The 14,138-nt window shown below is 54.5% G+C and overlaps 1 protein-coding gene across 5 annotated transcripts in view; it reads left to right on the plus strand.

Moving 5' to 3' along the window:
- The window catches only part of DHX37 (DEAH-box helicase 37), a 39,886-nt gene that overhangs the window by 22,065 nt on the left and 3,683 nt on the right, over nucleotides 1-14,138 (plus strand). For all 5 annotated transcript variants that reach the window (XM_077159563.1, XM_077159560.1, XM_077159562.1 and 2 more), the window contains 10 exons: nucleotides 1,192-1,287; nucleotides 1,490-1,560; nucleotides 2,724-2,868; nucleotides 3,356-3,432; nucleotides 4,481-4,713; nucleotides 6,594-6,705; nucleotides 8,903-9,009; nucleotides 9,130-9,318; nucleotides 12,253-12,377; nucleotides 12,464-12,580. In XM_077159563.1, coding sequence (XP_077015678.1) covers nucleotides 1,192-1,287; nucleotides 1,490-1,560; nucleotides 2,724-2,868; nucleotides 3,356-3,432; nucleotides 4,481-4,713; nucleotides 6,594-6,705; nucleotides 8,903-9,009; nucleotides 9,130-9,318; nucleotides 12,253-12,377; nucleotides 12,464-12,580 — 1,272 coding nt within the window. The remainder of the gene's footprint in view (nucleotides 1-1,191; nucleotides 1,288-1,489; nucleotides 1,561-2,723; nucleotides 2,869-3,355; nucleotides 3,433-4,480; nucleotides 4,714-6,593; nucleotides 6,706-8,902; nucleotides 9,010-9,129; nucleotides 9,319-12,252; nucleotides 12,378-12,463; nucleotides 12,581-14,138) is intronic.

Raw genomic sequence — 14,138 nt, forward strand, 5'->3', positions numbered from 1 at the left:
CTGTGAGACATCTTCACTCACAGCAGTTCTTTGTCTTCTTTTTAAACTTTTCACTTTGAGATGATTGTCGGTTCCTGTGCAGTTGAGGGACATAATGCAGGACGGCCCACTGCACCTGCTCCTGCTTTCCCCCAGCGCTGTGATTCTGCTTGGTGTCCCATCCTCCCACCTTCGGTATCACTCGTCTTTAAACTTTCTTGGGTCCCAGGCCTGTTGTAAGACTCTTCTGAGCACTGGGAACCCGCACCTGGAAAAGCAGACTTCTGGGTTGCTTTGGGGACTTCCCAGGCCAGTCAAGGCCGATCTCGGCCCCCAGCCTAAGAATCCCTGATCTCTGGTAACAGACCCGAAATCCATGTCTTCAGATTTCAGACCCAGACATCCAGGAGCTCCCCAGACCAGAGGTGCCACGCCATTGCCCAGAATCCCGCTCCCCCCATGCTGCCTCCCTCCCCATTAAACACCCCTCATGCCTACACCTACCCCTGTGCACCCTCCTGGCGGCTGTCCCCAGCACCCTCACTTTGGGCCTTGGTCTGGACCCCCCATAAGCTGACCCATCCCCAAGCCCTAGGATTTTACCCTCTAGACAGCAGTCGGCAAAAGTTTCTGTCAAGGACCAGGTAATAACTTTTCCACAGGCACCACGATCTCTGTCCTCTGTCTACTGCCCAGCTCTGTCCTTGTAGGCGACAAGCGATTTGTAAGTGAATGGCGTGTAGTCCAGTAAAACTGTTTACAAAGACAGGGGACAGCCAGATTTGGTCCTCAGGCTGTGCCGAGTGCTCTGCCACCCGGCGTTCAAATGCCAGACCACACACATCCGTTTCCCTGGCCAGGTCCTCCTGTGCCCCTCACTCCCTCCCCATGGACCGCTCCCTACCCCTATGCCACAGCGACCGTGCCTCCACCTCCTGGCACCCTCGGGTGACACCTGTGTTCTCCCTGGTGGCCCTATCCTCTTCTCTGCCAGGATGGTCTGGCCCTGGTGGACCTCTGGACCCCTTTCCCTCTGTCACAGCACCCCTGCCTCGGCCCCAGCCTGGCCTCCCTGCCCTGGGACATGGGTTTGGAGGTTCTACCTGTGTGCCTCCATGGGCCCTGTCTGGCCGTTTACTCCTCGGGCCCCAGCTCTTAGAGGCACATGGCGTAGCGGATGAAGCGTGACACGTGGCCCCATCCTCTCCACAGGCGGCATCCTGGTGTTCCTGACAGGGCAGGCCGAGGTGCACGCGCTGTGCCGCAGGCTCAGGAGGGCCTTTCCACATGCCCGGCACCAGCCGCCAGGTAACCCTTGCTCAGCCCTGGGACGCAGCCCCAGCCCCACGTGAGCTCCTCAGTGCCTTCCATAGGGAGCGCTGGCCACTGAGCCCCCTCCCTAAGCTGTGCAGCCTCTGTCCACCCAATGAAATGGCACCACTGTGACATGCTCAGGACACGCAGAGCGGCTCCCTGGTGTCCTTCTCCCCAACCCGCTCATCTTTTCCAGAAAAGGAAGATCAGCAAGATTCGGCAGAAGAGATGCGGAGGTTTAAAAAGTCACGGGCAAAGACAAAGAAGGTGCAGGCAGTTGTCCGTAAGGGCTCGTGGGTGCTCAGGGCTTTGGGTGTCGTGTCTGGTACAGTGGCTGCTGATCTCTCAGGCTCTTTAGATAAAACTGAAGTCGGTTCTTCACAGGCACCTGGCCCGTTTCGGGCACTTGGAAGCTGTCTGTGGTGTACCGATTTCCTGGGGCTGCTGTGACAAACTGCCACAAAGTGGGAGGGTAGAAACAGATTTATTTTTTGGGTTCCGGGGGCCAGGAGTCTGGGCTCAAGGTGTGGCCAGGCCACGCTCCCATGAGGTTCAAGCAAGGTCCTTCCTGGCTTCTGCAGCTTCTGGGGGCCCCACCAGGCTGCGCACTCCTGGGCACGGGGCCACTGTCTGCTTCCATCTCCAGGTGGTTGCCCCCCGTATCCGTGTCCCCCTCCCCTGCTGGGCCCCAGCTCTGGGTGCTGGGCCCCCCTGATCTGGACACCCTTATATCAACTTGATGCAGGGTGGTCACAGTAGGGGACTGGAGGATTCCAGAAATTAGGATGCCAGCATGGCTTCCTGGGGGTTGGTTACACAGTCGACCCACTCTGTATAGCTGTTTAGATTTAAGTTTAATGTAATTAAATAAAATGAGAAGTCTGGTTCCTTAGTCACTTCAGACACATTTCTGGGGCTGGTGGCAGCCGTATGGGACAGCGCGGCTCTTGAATGTTCCCATTGCGGCAGCACTGCTCTAGAGGCTGGGGGGGACCTTATGACCCTGAGTTGTGGGTCATAAGGAAGCTTCCAGAAGGCTGAGTCCTGATCAGCCAGGCAGGGCCTGTGAGGCTCCCTGGATGGGCGGGCGGAGCAGGGGATCATTGTTGGGGCGAGGTACCCCTCGGCCAGTGTGGAAAGCCAAACTGGGCTGTGGGCATGCCCGGGGCGTCTGCAAACTACCTTTGTGTGTTGTGCACGGCGTGCAAGGCAGCTTCGAAGCTCTGTATGTGTGGCAGCCTCGTAGCATCCTCCCAACAGCTCTCCCAGGGGAGCTCCAAGATTGCCCCCAGTCCTAGTGGAGGACATGGAGCAGGATGCAGCTAAGTGCCCTGCCCAAAGCAGGTGGAGACCCAGCTTCCAGCCACAGCAGTCTGTATTTACTCCCAGGACCATGGCCACCTGTGGCACTCATGTCTTTTTTACTGCAGACATTGCCCCAAATCAACCTGGACAGTTACTCAGTGCTGCCAGCGGGCGAAGGTGATGAGGACAGGGAGGCAGAGCTGGACGACGAGGAGGAGGCCCTGGGCTCTGACCTTGACCTGGACTTGGGAGACGAGGGGATGGACGAAGGTGAGTGCTCGGCAGAACTTCCTGTTTCCGGCCCGGGGGTTCTGCTGCAGTGGTGGCCCTCAGACACTTGCTGTTTTTGCAATGGTCTCCCCTTCAGGTGGCCAGGGGAGCTGCCCAGCTCTGGGGCATGCTTGCCAGGGCCCGAACATGCACCCTTTGTGTGGGCTCCCTGCTGGGCACACTGCTGCAGTGTGCAGGGATCTGCCCATCAGATGCTGAGCATGCAGTGCCCACGATGCTGTCGGGACATGTTGGGTGGGCCAGTCCAAGGATGGGATTGTGGAGCCTGGTGGGTGCTCCAGATCTGGGTCAGGGCAGAGGGGCAGGGACAGCTTTTGGGCCCGCTCTGCCATCCACCAAGGCTTTGTGTGCCTTCTGTGCTGGTCCCAAGGGGGAGCCCCATGGGTGCAGCAGCTGATAGGGAGACCCCCTCTAGCAGAGCGGGGTGGGGCCCTGGGTGCCAGTTGGCCTCTGCTTTCTTCCCCAGGTGACCAGCCGGACTCCTCCCTCCCCCTCCATGTACTCCCACTCTACTCTCTGCTGGCCCCAGAGAAACAAGCCCAGGTAACAGAGCTGGTGGCACACACAGGTGGCTGACGGGGGCGCACCTGGTCTCTGGGGGTGGCTCTGAAGGGCGTCATAATCTCCCAGCTCATCCTACCATCAGCATTTGACCAACACCCCCATTCCTTCATCAAGGGTAGACTGGTGAAATGGTAGGAACAGGCCCTAAGCGGCCTTGGGGGCTTCACCTGGCCTGGCCGCCTCCTAGCCGTGGAACCTTGGGCAAATCAAGCCACCCCACGTCTCTGTTTCCTCTCCTGGAAAATGAGGCTAAGCACAGTCCTGGCTCACAGTGCTAAATGTTTGCCAGCAGTTCTTATCATCATCGTCAGCATCAGCATTGGCTTCACAGTATTTGGTTTTGGTTCCCCTGAAGTTTCTCTGCACTTAAACTTTGTTTTTTTCTGGTTTTGGTTGAGACACGTGCTTGTTGTAAAACACTTAGCTAAAGAGCTATAAAGAACAAATTAAAAAGCACCTCTCTTCCCTCCATAAATTACCAAGTTCTTCTAGATTTTAATATAAATATGTAAAGGTTAAGACACGTGTTTATGTGGCATACTACTGTTTTTTTAACATGACTTCTTTTTAAAAATAGGTGATTTGTGGCCCGCATCTGACTTCCAACCAGCAAATACTTTGACTTGCAAAGTATTTTTTAATTGGGTCCATTGCCCCAGAATGAGGAGATTTGAAAATAAGACAATTTAACACAAAAACCTGAGTTTCTTCTTCCTCTTGGAAAAACTTGGAAAGCTCTGGCTGTTGTGGTCCCGGGTTCCCCTGCAGCTCTGAGCGAGGTGGGCAGCCTGCCCCCTCAGGTGTGCCTAGCACCCCTTCTCAACTGCACGAGCACACCTCCGTCCCCCCACACGTCCGCACCCTACATCTGGTGTAGCAGTACTGGGGGCCGAGGTGTTGACCAGGGACCTTTCCAGGCCCACCCCCTTACCTGAGGTCGCTAAACCTAGAGACAGTTTGCTCCGCACCCCCTACCCCCATGAACCCTTTCCCGATTGGGGCATCCCCGCCATCCTCCCACTCCCAGGTCTTCAGGCCTCCCCCCGAAGGCACCCGGCTGTGTGTTGTGGCCACCAACGTGGCAGAGACGTCCCTCACCATCCCCGGCATCAAGTACGTAGTGGACTGCGGGAAGGTGAAGAAACGCTTCTATGACCGGGTCACCGGAGTGTCCTCTTTCCGCGTCACCTGGGTCTCCCAGGCGTCGGCCGACCAGCGGGCAGGAAGAGCTGGACGGACAGAGCCCGGCCACTGCTACAGGTGGGTGCCCAGGGCCCTGCCAGCCGGGCCCACTTGCTGGGAGCAGAAGGACAAGGCCCCGGGGGGTCCACCACTGGCCCTGCCACTGGCCCCCAGAGCCCGAGCCTGAGGGCGCAGCACAGGCCCTCTGCTTTTTGCCTTTCAAAAACTTTCATTTCTGTATTCTGTTGGGGTCAAGCCTATTTTTTTGTTTTTGGCTTTTAAAAAGGGGAATTTAGTCAGATTCTAGTTGACAGTTCTAAGGCTGAGAAAATCCCAATTAAAACAAGTCTATAGAAGTGTCCAATCAAAGGCATCCAGGGAAAGGTACCTTGGTTCAAGAAGGCCGATGAAGTTCAGGGTTTCTCTGTCAAGTGAGAAGACACATGGCAAACACAGTTCGAGTTTCTCTCTGATCTGGAAGGGCACATGGTGAACATGGTCAGGGTTCCTCTCATCTGGAAGGCCTATTCTTGGCTGTTACTGTTTTTTTGTGTTTTTTTTTTTTTTTTGGTTGGTTGGTTGGTTTTTGCTTTCTTTAAACAGTTTTATTGAAATAATTTGCCTATTAAAATATATAATTTAGTGGTTTTTAGTGTATTTGCAGAGTTGGGTAGCCGTCACCACAGTCTTGTTTAGGACATGTTCACCATCCCAAAAAGAAACCCCATCCCATTCGCAGGCACTCCGCCCCCTCCCCAGCCCCTCAACCCCTCTCTACTTCTGCATCTAGGAACTTGCTTATTCTAGATGGTTCACAAAGTGCACTCATTTTGTCTGGCTCCATTTGCTGAGCCTCGTGTCTTTGGGGCCCCTCCTTGTCGTAGCAGGGGTTCACATGCCCATCTTCATGGTGGAATAGCATGGATCCCACCGTGGAGAGACCACACTCCGCCTCCCCCGCTCACCCGCCAGTGGCCTTCTCGTTTATTCCCTCTCACCTTCAGCGAGTGCCCTGAACGCTGCCATGGGTGTCCAGGCGGGTTCTGTGTGGACGTGTGTGCCCGTGTGTCCACCCGCTGGCTCTGGGAGTGGCACTGCTGGGCAGAGGCTAAGCCTGTGCGTACCTTCCTGAGGCAGCGCCAGACTCCTGCAGAGTGACTCCACCGTTTCACACCCCCTTCCCCGCATCCCCCGAGGGCTCCAGTTCCCCACCACGGTCCACATTTCTTATGTCTGCCCTTTTGATCATCTCCAGCCTGGGCATGCGAAACTGCGTCTCATTGTGGTTTTGATCTGCATTTCCCTGATGACCAGGATGTTGAGCCTGTTTTCATGTGTTTACTGGCCATTTGTATCTCATCTTTGGGGAAGGGTCTATTCTGATCTTTTGTTCATTTTTTAATTGGGCTGTTCTGTCTTGTGACTCTTGCCTTCTAATTGTGCTTTGTATAGTCTGGATACAGTTCCCTTGTCAGATATGTTTTGGAAAATATTTTCTCCCATTCTGTGTGCTGTTTGTTAATTTTTAATTGGCTGTCTTGCTGTTCTTTTGACAGTGTCTGAAATTAAGAAATAGAAAATTTAGAAAATATGGAAAGGAAACTAGTAAGAAATAACAGTGCCTCACCTTTACCAGGCACTGACTACACGCTGGCAGTGTTTTGAGCACTTGGCGGGTAGTGCCCACATAATGCCCCCCCACCTCCCATGGAAGCCACTGGGGTGAGCCCCAGTGACAGGGGAGCCTGGTAACAGGGGAGCCCCAGTGACAGGGGAGCCTGGTAACTGGGGAGCCCTGGTGACAGGGGAGCCTGGTAACAGGGGAGCCCCGGTGACGGGATCCTGGTAACAGGGGAGCCCCAGTGACAGGGGAACCCAGGGACAGGGAGCCCGGGTGGTCTGACTAGCCTCTTCAGCTCTTCTTAAGCCTTTCTTTTCTGTTTTCCACATCCACTCAGGCTGTATTCATCCGCGGTGTTCGGCGACTTTGAGCAGTTTCCTCCCCCTGAAATCACTCGGAGGCCCGTGGAAGACCTGATCCTTCAGATGAAAGCACTGAATATCGAAAAGGTCAGTCACAGCCCTAGGCCCTTTTCCTGCCCCATGGAGTCCCCGCAGCATACTCGGCATCCTGCTACGCCCAGGCCTGGCATGCCCAGTGGGGCTGCCCTCGGCGAGACAGTGGTCATGCGGGGTTATCCTGTGCCCAGCCAGGGAGCCAGGGCCGGAGCCTGCTGATGCTCGCTTGACCAGTAGGTGGCTGCTGGAGGCCACGGCTGTGAGTCCGCCGGGACTACCCCTTCCCCAGTGCCACCGCCACCTTGAGCCACCCAGGGGGCAGTTGCTGGGATGGAGACCGTGCAGGCCGCGAGGCAGTGCTTGTGGGGCCAGCCAGCGTCCTGGGGCTCTCAGAATGGTCTCTGGGTTCCGCCTAGCTGCAGCCCCCTGCCAACAGAGGCAGGAGCAGTGTCCTAGCCCTCCACTGCCCATGGGGCTGCCACCGCCTACTGCTCCAGGGAGAGCACACTGCGCCACACAGTGGTCCGTGCACAGAGGCTCGCTGGGGTCCCCCACCCTAACGTGGGTGCCTGGATCCCCATTTGAACCAACAAGGGTGTGGAGGCAGAGAAGTAGAGGTCTTTATCTGGGCATCACCTGATGTGGACTCGAGTTACTTTTTGTTGCTTTGAAAATACACATCCTCATTGACTTCTCTGGCTGCAAGTACCATATATACAAAGTGGCAGAAACCCAGATGCTTCAGAAACAACATAGGGAAAGGGAAGTGCAGCCTTTTGGGTCACTGCTGTCCACCATCTGTGCCCATTTCCTAAGCATTTAAATGTCTAGTTCCCTGCGTTGTTAAGCCTGCAATTTTCTAAATATCAGGTGATAGTTTGCGTACTGCCTTGGACTTGGTTTTCGTCCCCTGGTGATGACTGGGGTGTGGTGGGTGCAGGTTATGTCCTGTGCTATCTCAGCATGTCCTCACGGCAACCCCAGGAGATGGCTGCTACTGTCGTCCCCAATATACAGATGGGGACATTCTGGTTCTAGGTGACCCTTTCCGTGAGTGAGATCAGCTCACTGCTCTGCTGAAAAATTCTCTGCAGCTTCCCCAGCTTTTGAGTAAAATCCACAAGGCTCTGCAGGACCCAAGCATGCCCCCACTCCCCACCTTCCTCCCAGCCCTCGTCTCTTGTCACTTCCCCACGCCTCAGCTGTAGCCTCATGGGCCTCATGCCATTCCTTCTGTGGACCAAGCGTGTTCCTGCCACTGGGCCTTGACACTTGCTGTTCTTTCCTCAAGGCTGCAGATCTCTCCTTCAGGTTCCAGGTTCAAGGTCGCCTCGGAAACCTTTCTCAGCCACCCTTTTTTTTCCCAAGAGCTTCACTGAGACAATCCACATGCCACACAATTTGAAGTACGCAATTACTGTTTTTCAGTCTGTTCACAGATAGGTGGGGCCAGCACCAATTTTAGAATATCTGTATCACATCAGTAAGTAACCTGTGCCCTTTAGCCATCACCCCTCTATCCCCCCAGCTCTCCCAGTCCTAGGCAAACACTGACCTCTTTTCTGTCTCTGTGAATTTGGAATCATACGGTGTTTGTCCTTTTGTGTCTCATTTCTTTCACTGAGCGTCATGTCTTCAGGGTTCATCTGCATTGGAGCGTGGATCACAGCTTCATTCCTTTTCACGGCTGAGTGATACTCCATTGTGTAGATGGACCGCGTTTTGTCTCCCCGTTCATCTGTGGGTGGACACCTGGGTGGTTCCACCCTTGGGCTCTTGGAAACAGATCTACTGTGAACACTGGGGTTTAGGTTTTGGTTTGAATGTCTGCTTTCAATTGGCCACTCTTTCTACAGCCCCACAATCCCTGAGTCAGTTTCTGTCCGTCTACAGGTACTTCTGAAAGTCCGTTTTTCTTACTCCCTAATTGGTGGCATTCCCTTCTAGCCAAGTGAAAGCTCCTCAGAGGTCAAGCCTGGCTCACAGGAGTATGTCACAAAATATCTTTGAGTAGATGTATGTTATGAATAAATGAATGAGGAAGGCTTTTGGAGTTCGGGGCACCTGGCATGTGGACTTGGGGCATGCCCAGGCACTTAGGAGCCCCATCCTCCTGCCAGGCTGCTGAGCCAGGGGTGGGGTTAGGGGAGCTCACTCAATCCCTGCCCGCCGCCCCCCCCCCCCCACTCACTGGATGGGTTTGTCTGAACTTATTGCTCTTTCCCACCACATCTCCCTGTATCCCCAGGTCATCAACTTCCCCTTTCCAACTCCTCCTTCTGTGGAGTCCCTCATCGCCGCCGAGGAGCTGTTGATCTCACTGGGTGCCCTGCAGGCACCCCCCAAAACAGAAAGGTAGTGCAGGGGTGGGGTGGGAGGGTGGAGGGCCCAGTTCCTGCCTGTCCTTGGCTCTCCCATCTGCTGGCCCTATCCCCTCTCAGCCCTGTCCCCACCATCGCCACCTCTCTCCTCCAGGATGAAGCAGCTACAGACATCCCGGGTGAGCTGCCCTATTACCCCGCTGGGCAGAACTATGGCCACTTTTCCTGTGGCACCCCGTTATGCCAAGATGCTGGCACTTAGCCGACAGCATGGCTGCCTGCCCTACACCATCACCATTGTGGCCGCCATGACGGTCCGGGAGCTCTTCGAGGAGCTGGACAGGTGCAAGGGTGGGGCTGGCAGCGGGGAGGCCCCTGGCTGGGAGATAAGCAGATTCTGTCCCTGGGCTGGGAGAGAATCGGACCCCGTTCCCAGGCTGGGAGATAAGCAGAGCCTGTTCCCGGGCTGGGAGATGACCAGACCCCGTTCCCGGACTGGGAGATGAGCAGACCCCATGCCCAGGCTGGAAGATGAGCAGACCTCATCCCCAGGCTGGGAGATGCGCGGACCCCGTCCCCAGGCTCGGAGATGAGCAGACCCTATCCCCAGGCTGGGAAATGAGCAGACCCCATTCCTGGACTGGGAGATGAGCAGACCCTGTCCCCAGGCTGGGAGATGAGCAGACCCGTGTCCCCAGACTGGGAGATGAACAGACCTGTGTTCCCAGACTGGGAGATGAGCAGACCCGTGTCCCCAGACTGGAAGATGAGCAGACCCGTGTCCCCAGACTGGGAGATGAGCAGACCCGTGTCCCCAGACTGGGAGATGAGCAGACCCGTGTCCCCAGACTGGGAGATGAGCAGACCTGTGTCCCCAGACTGGGAGATGAGCAGACCCGTGTCCCCAGACTGGGAGATGAGCAGACCCCATGCCCAGGCTGAAAGATGAATGGGCCCGTCCCCAGGGGACTGGCCGACTCTCAGGGTGGCCTTGCCCTCTCTGGGCCCTGCATTGGATCCCACAGCGCTGTGATCTCTACAAGGTAGTTAGTGCACCCTGAGTGAAAAATGAGGGAGATGGTGAGTCCTGGGCATTAGCAGGGCCCCACCCCAGTAACTGGAAGGTCATTGATTCCAAAAAAGGCCACTTACAGTGAATCCAGTTAAAATGAAGACCAGAACTTAAATAGGAGAAAGCAGGCCCTTTGAAGAATGGCACTAAAAAATATGAAAACTCATTTAGCTTCTTGTGTATACATAATATTAACATATCATTAACAAAATATAGATGATAATTCTGAGTACTACTAATTTTTAGGTTAAATTGTTCTTCATGAAATAATTTCCCAGCGTACTGGTAGGTTCTAGACTGTCACATGCCCCTCATGGGTACCTGCCTTTTGGCTTAGTTATAAAAGGGGTCATTTCTGCAAACATTTCTGAACAGCTTCTTAAGGACTTCTTAATTCTTTGAAGTGCAACTCATCCCTCTGGGAAGAATCTTATTTATTTATTTTTTTGAAGAGGCTTCTGTGCCATCAGGCCTGGGCATCCCATCTTCACTTGGACACCAGTGTCTCATTTATCAGCTGTGAGTGATGCAGATTTCCACAGCATCACTTCGGTTGACTTTCTAAACTATATCTTTTGTGAAATTTGCAGCTTCCCTTGGGGATCGACCTGCTTCTAATCTGCACCATCTGACAAGATGCAGGGCATTTGGGTGGTCATTATTTAGTTTAGGGAGGGCAGTTTTTGAGTTTGGTGGTTCTTCTCATAACTGACGTGGGTTGCACAGCATCCAAACTCTTGAGTCCTCCTTTACCTGCCAGTGACAGGTAGTGAAGGGAGGGCCCCTGGGAGGCTGGTGTTGCCCCACGAGCGCAGCTCCCCGCAGCTCCAAAGCCCTGGCTTCTTCTCTGAGGCTGCAACTCCTCTTCCCTCAGTTTCTTCCTATTCTTGCCCAGAATCATTTGTGTTCAGGACCAAAACTAGCACTTTGAGGCTTCCCTAAAATGTCCTTCCCCATCACCGATGAGCAGCTGGCAGAAAGCGAGATATAGAGCCTGGAAGCCCAGCAGGCCTTGGACCCTAAAAAACTCGGGTGATGTTTTAGGCCCGTCATTTGGCCTTTTTAGCATCAGTGGATTTGGAAACCGACAGTGCTGGGGTGTTGTGATCCTATAGCCCCTGCTTGTCGGAGCAGACACTTCAGCCCTCCTGGGCCTGGATAGAGAGAAACTGGCCGGGGTTGGCCAGACAGTGGCTTTCCCTTTTTCTGCTTTGCTACAAGAGTACAGGAGTCAATACAGGGAAGCTAAGCTGTAGCCCTTGAAATGTGGATAGTGTGATCAAGGAACTGAATTTGTAATTTTATTTCATTTTAATTAGTTTTAATTTAAACAGCTACATATATTTAATAGTACCATATGGACAGTGCAGTTCTAGAGCCTTCTCAGTGCCCTGTACATGTAGAGGCTTACAGAAATGGAATCGTGCTGTTCTGCAGCTTGCTTTACCCGCTAAGCGTCCAGGCCATCCCTGCCAGTGGTTAGTGCATCTGAGTCAATACCCTTCTCTGTAAATGTCTCAAAACTACAAGGAACTGGTGTCTCCTAATTTAGTGGTTCCCAAGTTGGCTGTACCTCAGAATTCCTTGGGAAACTTCTTAAAAGCCCAGATATCTGGGCCTCTACCCAAAGCTCCTAATCGGAGTCTCCTGGCCCGAGCAACCCTATTTTTAATGAAATTCCCCAAGTGACGCCAGCTCTCCTATAGCCTGACAGCTAAGAAACTGTAACTGGGCCCAGGGCTTGTCATCAGATCTCCACCTGCCACTTCCCGTCCCAGCTCTGTGGCCTTGGGGATGTGACTTCACCCCTCTGAGCCTCATTTGCCCCATCTGGGAACTGGGAATGATGAGAATAGTCATGATCGGTTGTTGTTAGGATTAAGTTAACCTACATAAAGCACTTAGACCCTGGCATACGCATCTTATGTTCTGGGTTGGGGGCCCTGAGTGACTCATTTACCCAGTCCACACTTGAACATTGGATCACGTCTGCAAGCAGCGCAGCAGTAAATGCCCCGTTCTTTGTGGGCATGGGAGTGCCAGCTCAGAGGCATGCAAACTGTGCAGCGAGTGGTGGCTGGAGCTTCAGGGCTTCTGTCCCTCAGTGACCCCATCAGGTGCCCTCTCCCCTGATGGGCCACTGTGGCCCCTGCTCCTGAGGCCCTGCGGGTGGCCGGGGCAGTAGCCAGCTGGGGGTGTTTGCAGGCCCGCCGCCAGCGACGACGAGCTCACCAGGCTGAAGGGTAAGCAGGCCCGGGTGGCGCAGATGAAGAGGGCCTGGGCCGGCCGAGGAGCAGCTCTGAAACTCGGGGACTTCATGCTGCTGCTGGGTGCGTGTGGGCCGGGGCAGGGGCGGGACCGAGGGGCCGGCGTGGGCCCAGGCGGGGTCAGTGTGTGAGCCTCCCGCTCCCCCCAGGTGCTGTGGGAGCCTGCGAGTATGCTGGCTGCTCACCCCAGTTCTGCGAGGCCAACGGGCTGCGGTACAAGGCCATGCTGGAGATACGGCGTCTGCGGGGCCAGCTAACCACGGCAGGTATGCCCCCACCCAGCCAGCCCTCCATGGGGCCCCTCGAGTCCTGCTGCTCAGAGAGACACTCCTGTGACCCAGTCAGGCTGAGAACTCAACCTGGCCCCTTGTGCTGTTTAAACTTAGCTTGAGCCAAGCTCCCTGCGCAGTGGGTTGTCTTTATTCCCGGTCCGTAAAGACCCTGCCCACTCAACTCGGCTGACCAAACCGCTGCTCCTAGGGGGATGCGGGGTTAGGCGCCACGTTTTGCCAGCCAGTCAGTGGATAACTTCGTTTTCTGTGTGTCATCGTTTAAAGATGCTCGCATCCTGTGGCTGATGCATGGACGTTGAACTCGTGGTCACCACTTTCATTGCTCGGCTCATGTCCGTGAATGAACACAAAGGTGTCGCGGGTATTGCTTTGAGGGCTACAGATAAATTTTAGCAACTAGACGAACCCACAAATGGAATCCACAGATAACAAGGGTCGACTGCACGTGGTTTTGATAGTTCCTCAAGCTGTGTTATGGGAGACAGCAAAACCCACCCCGCACGCTTTTCCAGACCCCTTGTCTTGAAGGAATGCCTTCCAACCCCTCCAGCTGTTTCTTCTGGTGTTTCCTTCCTCTTTCTAAATGACACGTGTGCCATTTCCGGGCTTTTCTGTTTGAGGCACCTATCACCCAACTAGTATAGAAACGCGTTCCCTTCCCCTCCCACACACCACCACACGCTGTGCCCCATAAAATCCAACGTCCCATTTGATAGGAGATGTGGTTTACTATATAAACACTGCTCAACTGAGCCTTGGCTGTCTTACCCTTCTTTTTTGTTTTTCTTCTAAAGATTGCTCATTTTTCTCTCTTGCTTCATTTTCCATGCACCCATTGCTAATCCATTCCCAAGCTATGTCCCCAAAATTGAAATCCCCTCTTTACGTGCCTGCCAGATGATCTCTCAGGCTCATGGGTTCCTTGTCGGCCTCCCTCCTGCCCCTGCTGTTCCTGCCTTGGCCTGAATCAGCCGTGTCCCAGGCCCTGCCCAGCTGGCCCGTTGGCCCCTTGCCCTGTCCTGGAATCCCCTCATCTTGCTCCTGGTAGTACCCCTGGCCTGGGTTGCTTTTCCCTCCTCCTCTCACACCACGGCCCGCTGTAGAGAAGGGTTTGCTACTTGTGAGGGCCTGAGAGTGTGGACTATTCCTTTCTCCTGCTTTCAGCTTGCCTGTGGGATGAATTGGGACCTATGGCCATCCAGGTGACTTCGGGGCTGGCCATGGGAGGTCTTCTGCTCACTTCCTTCCATTTCTTTTGTTTTAAAATTGAACAGCATAGACTTCATTGAAGGCTTTGTAGGGGAGATAGAAGGGGATTCCATTGCAAACCTTAGACCTACCCCCATCAAATCCACCTCCACCTCCACCTCCCCTCTGGGTCCTGCTCCTGTCGTTTGTCCTTCTGTCACCTTCCCCTCCTAGCAGCAGTGCTAAAGCCACTGCCTCCTGTCTCCTCACTTCAACAGCCCCCCGAGCATCAGACCCTCTCCCCGCTCATGCAGAGCCTTTGCCCAGATTTTATATCTCAAAC

The sequence above is a fragment of the Tamandua tetradactyla genome, chromosome 5, assembly GCF_023851605.1.
Source record: "Tamandua tetradactyla isolate mTamTet1 chromosome 5, mTamTet1.pri, whole genome shotgun sequence".
NCBI classification, from domain to species: domain Eukaryota; kingdom Metazoa; phylum Chordata; class Mammalia; order Pilosa; family Myrmecophagidae; genus Tamandua; species Tamandua tetradactyla.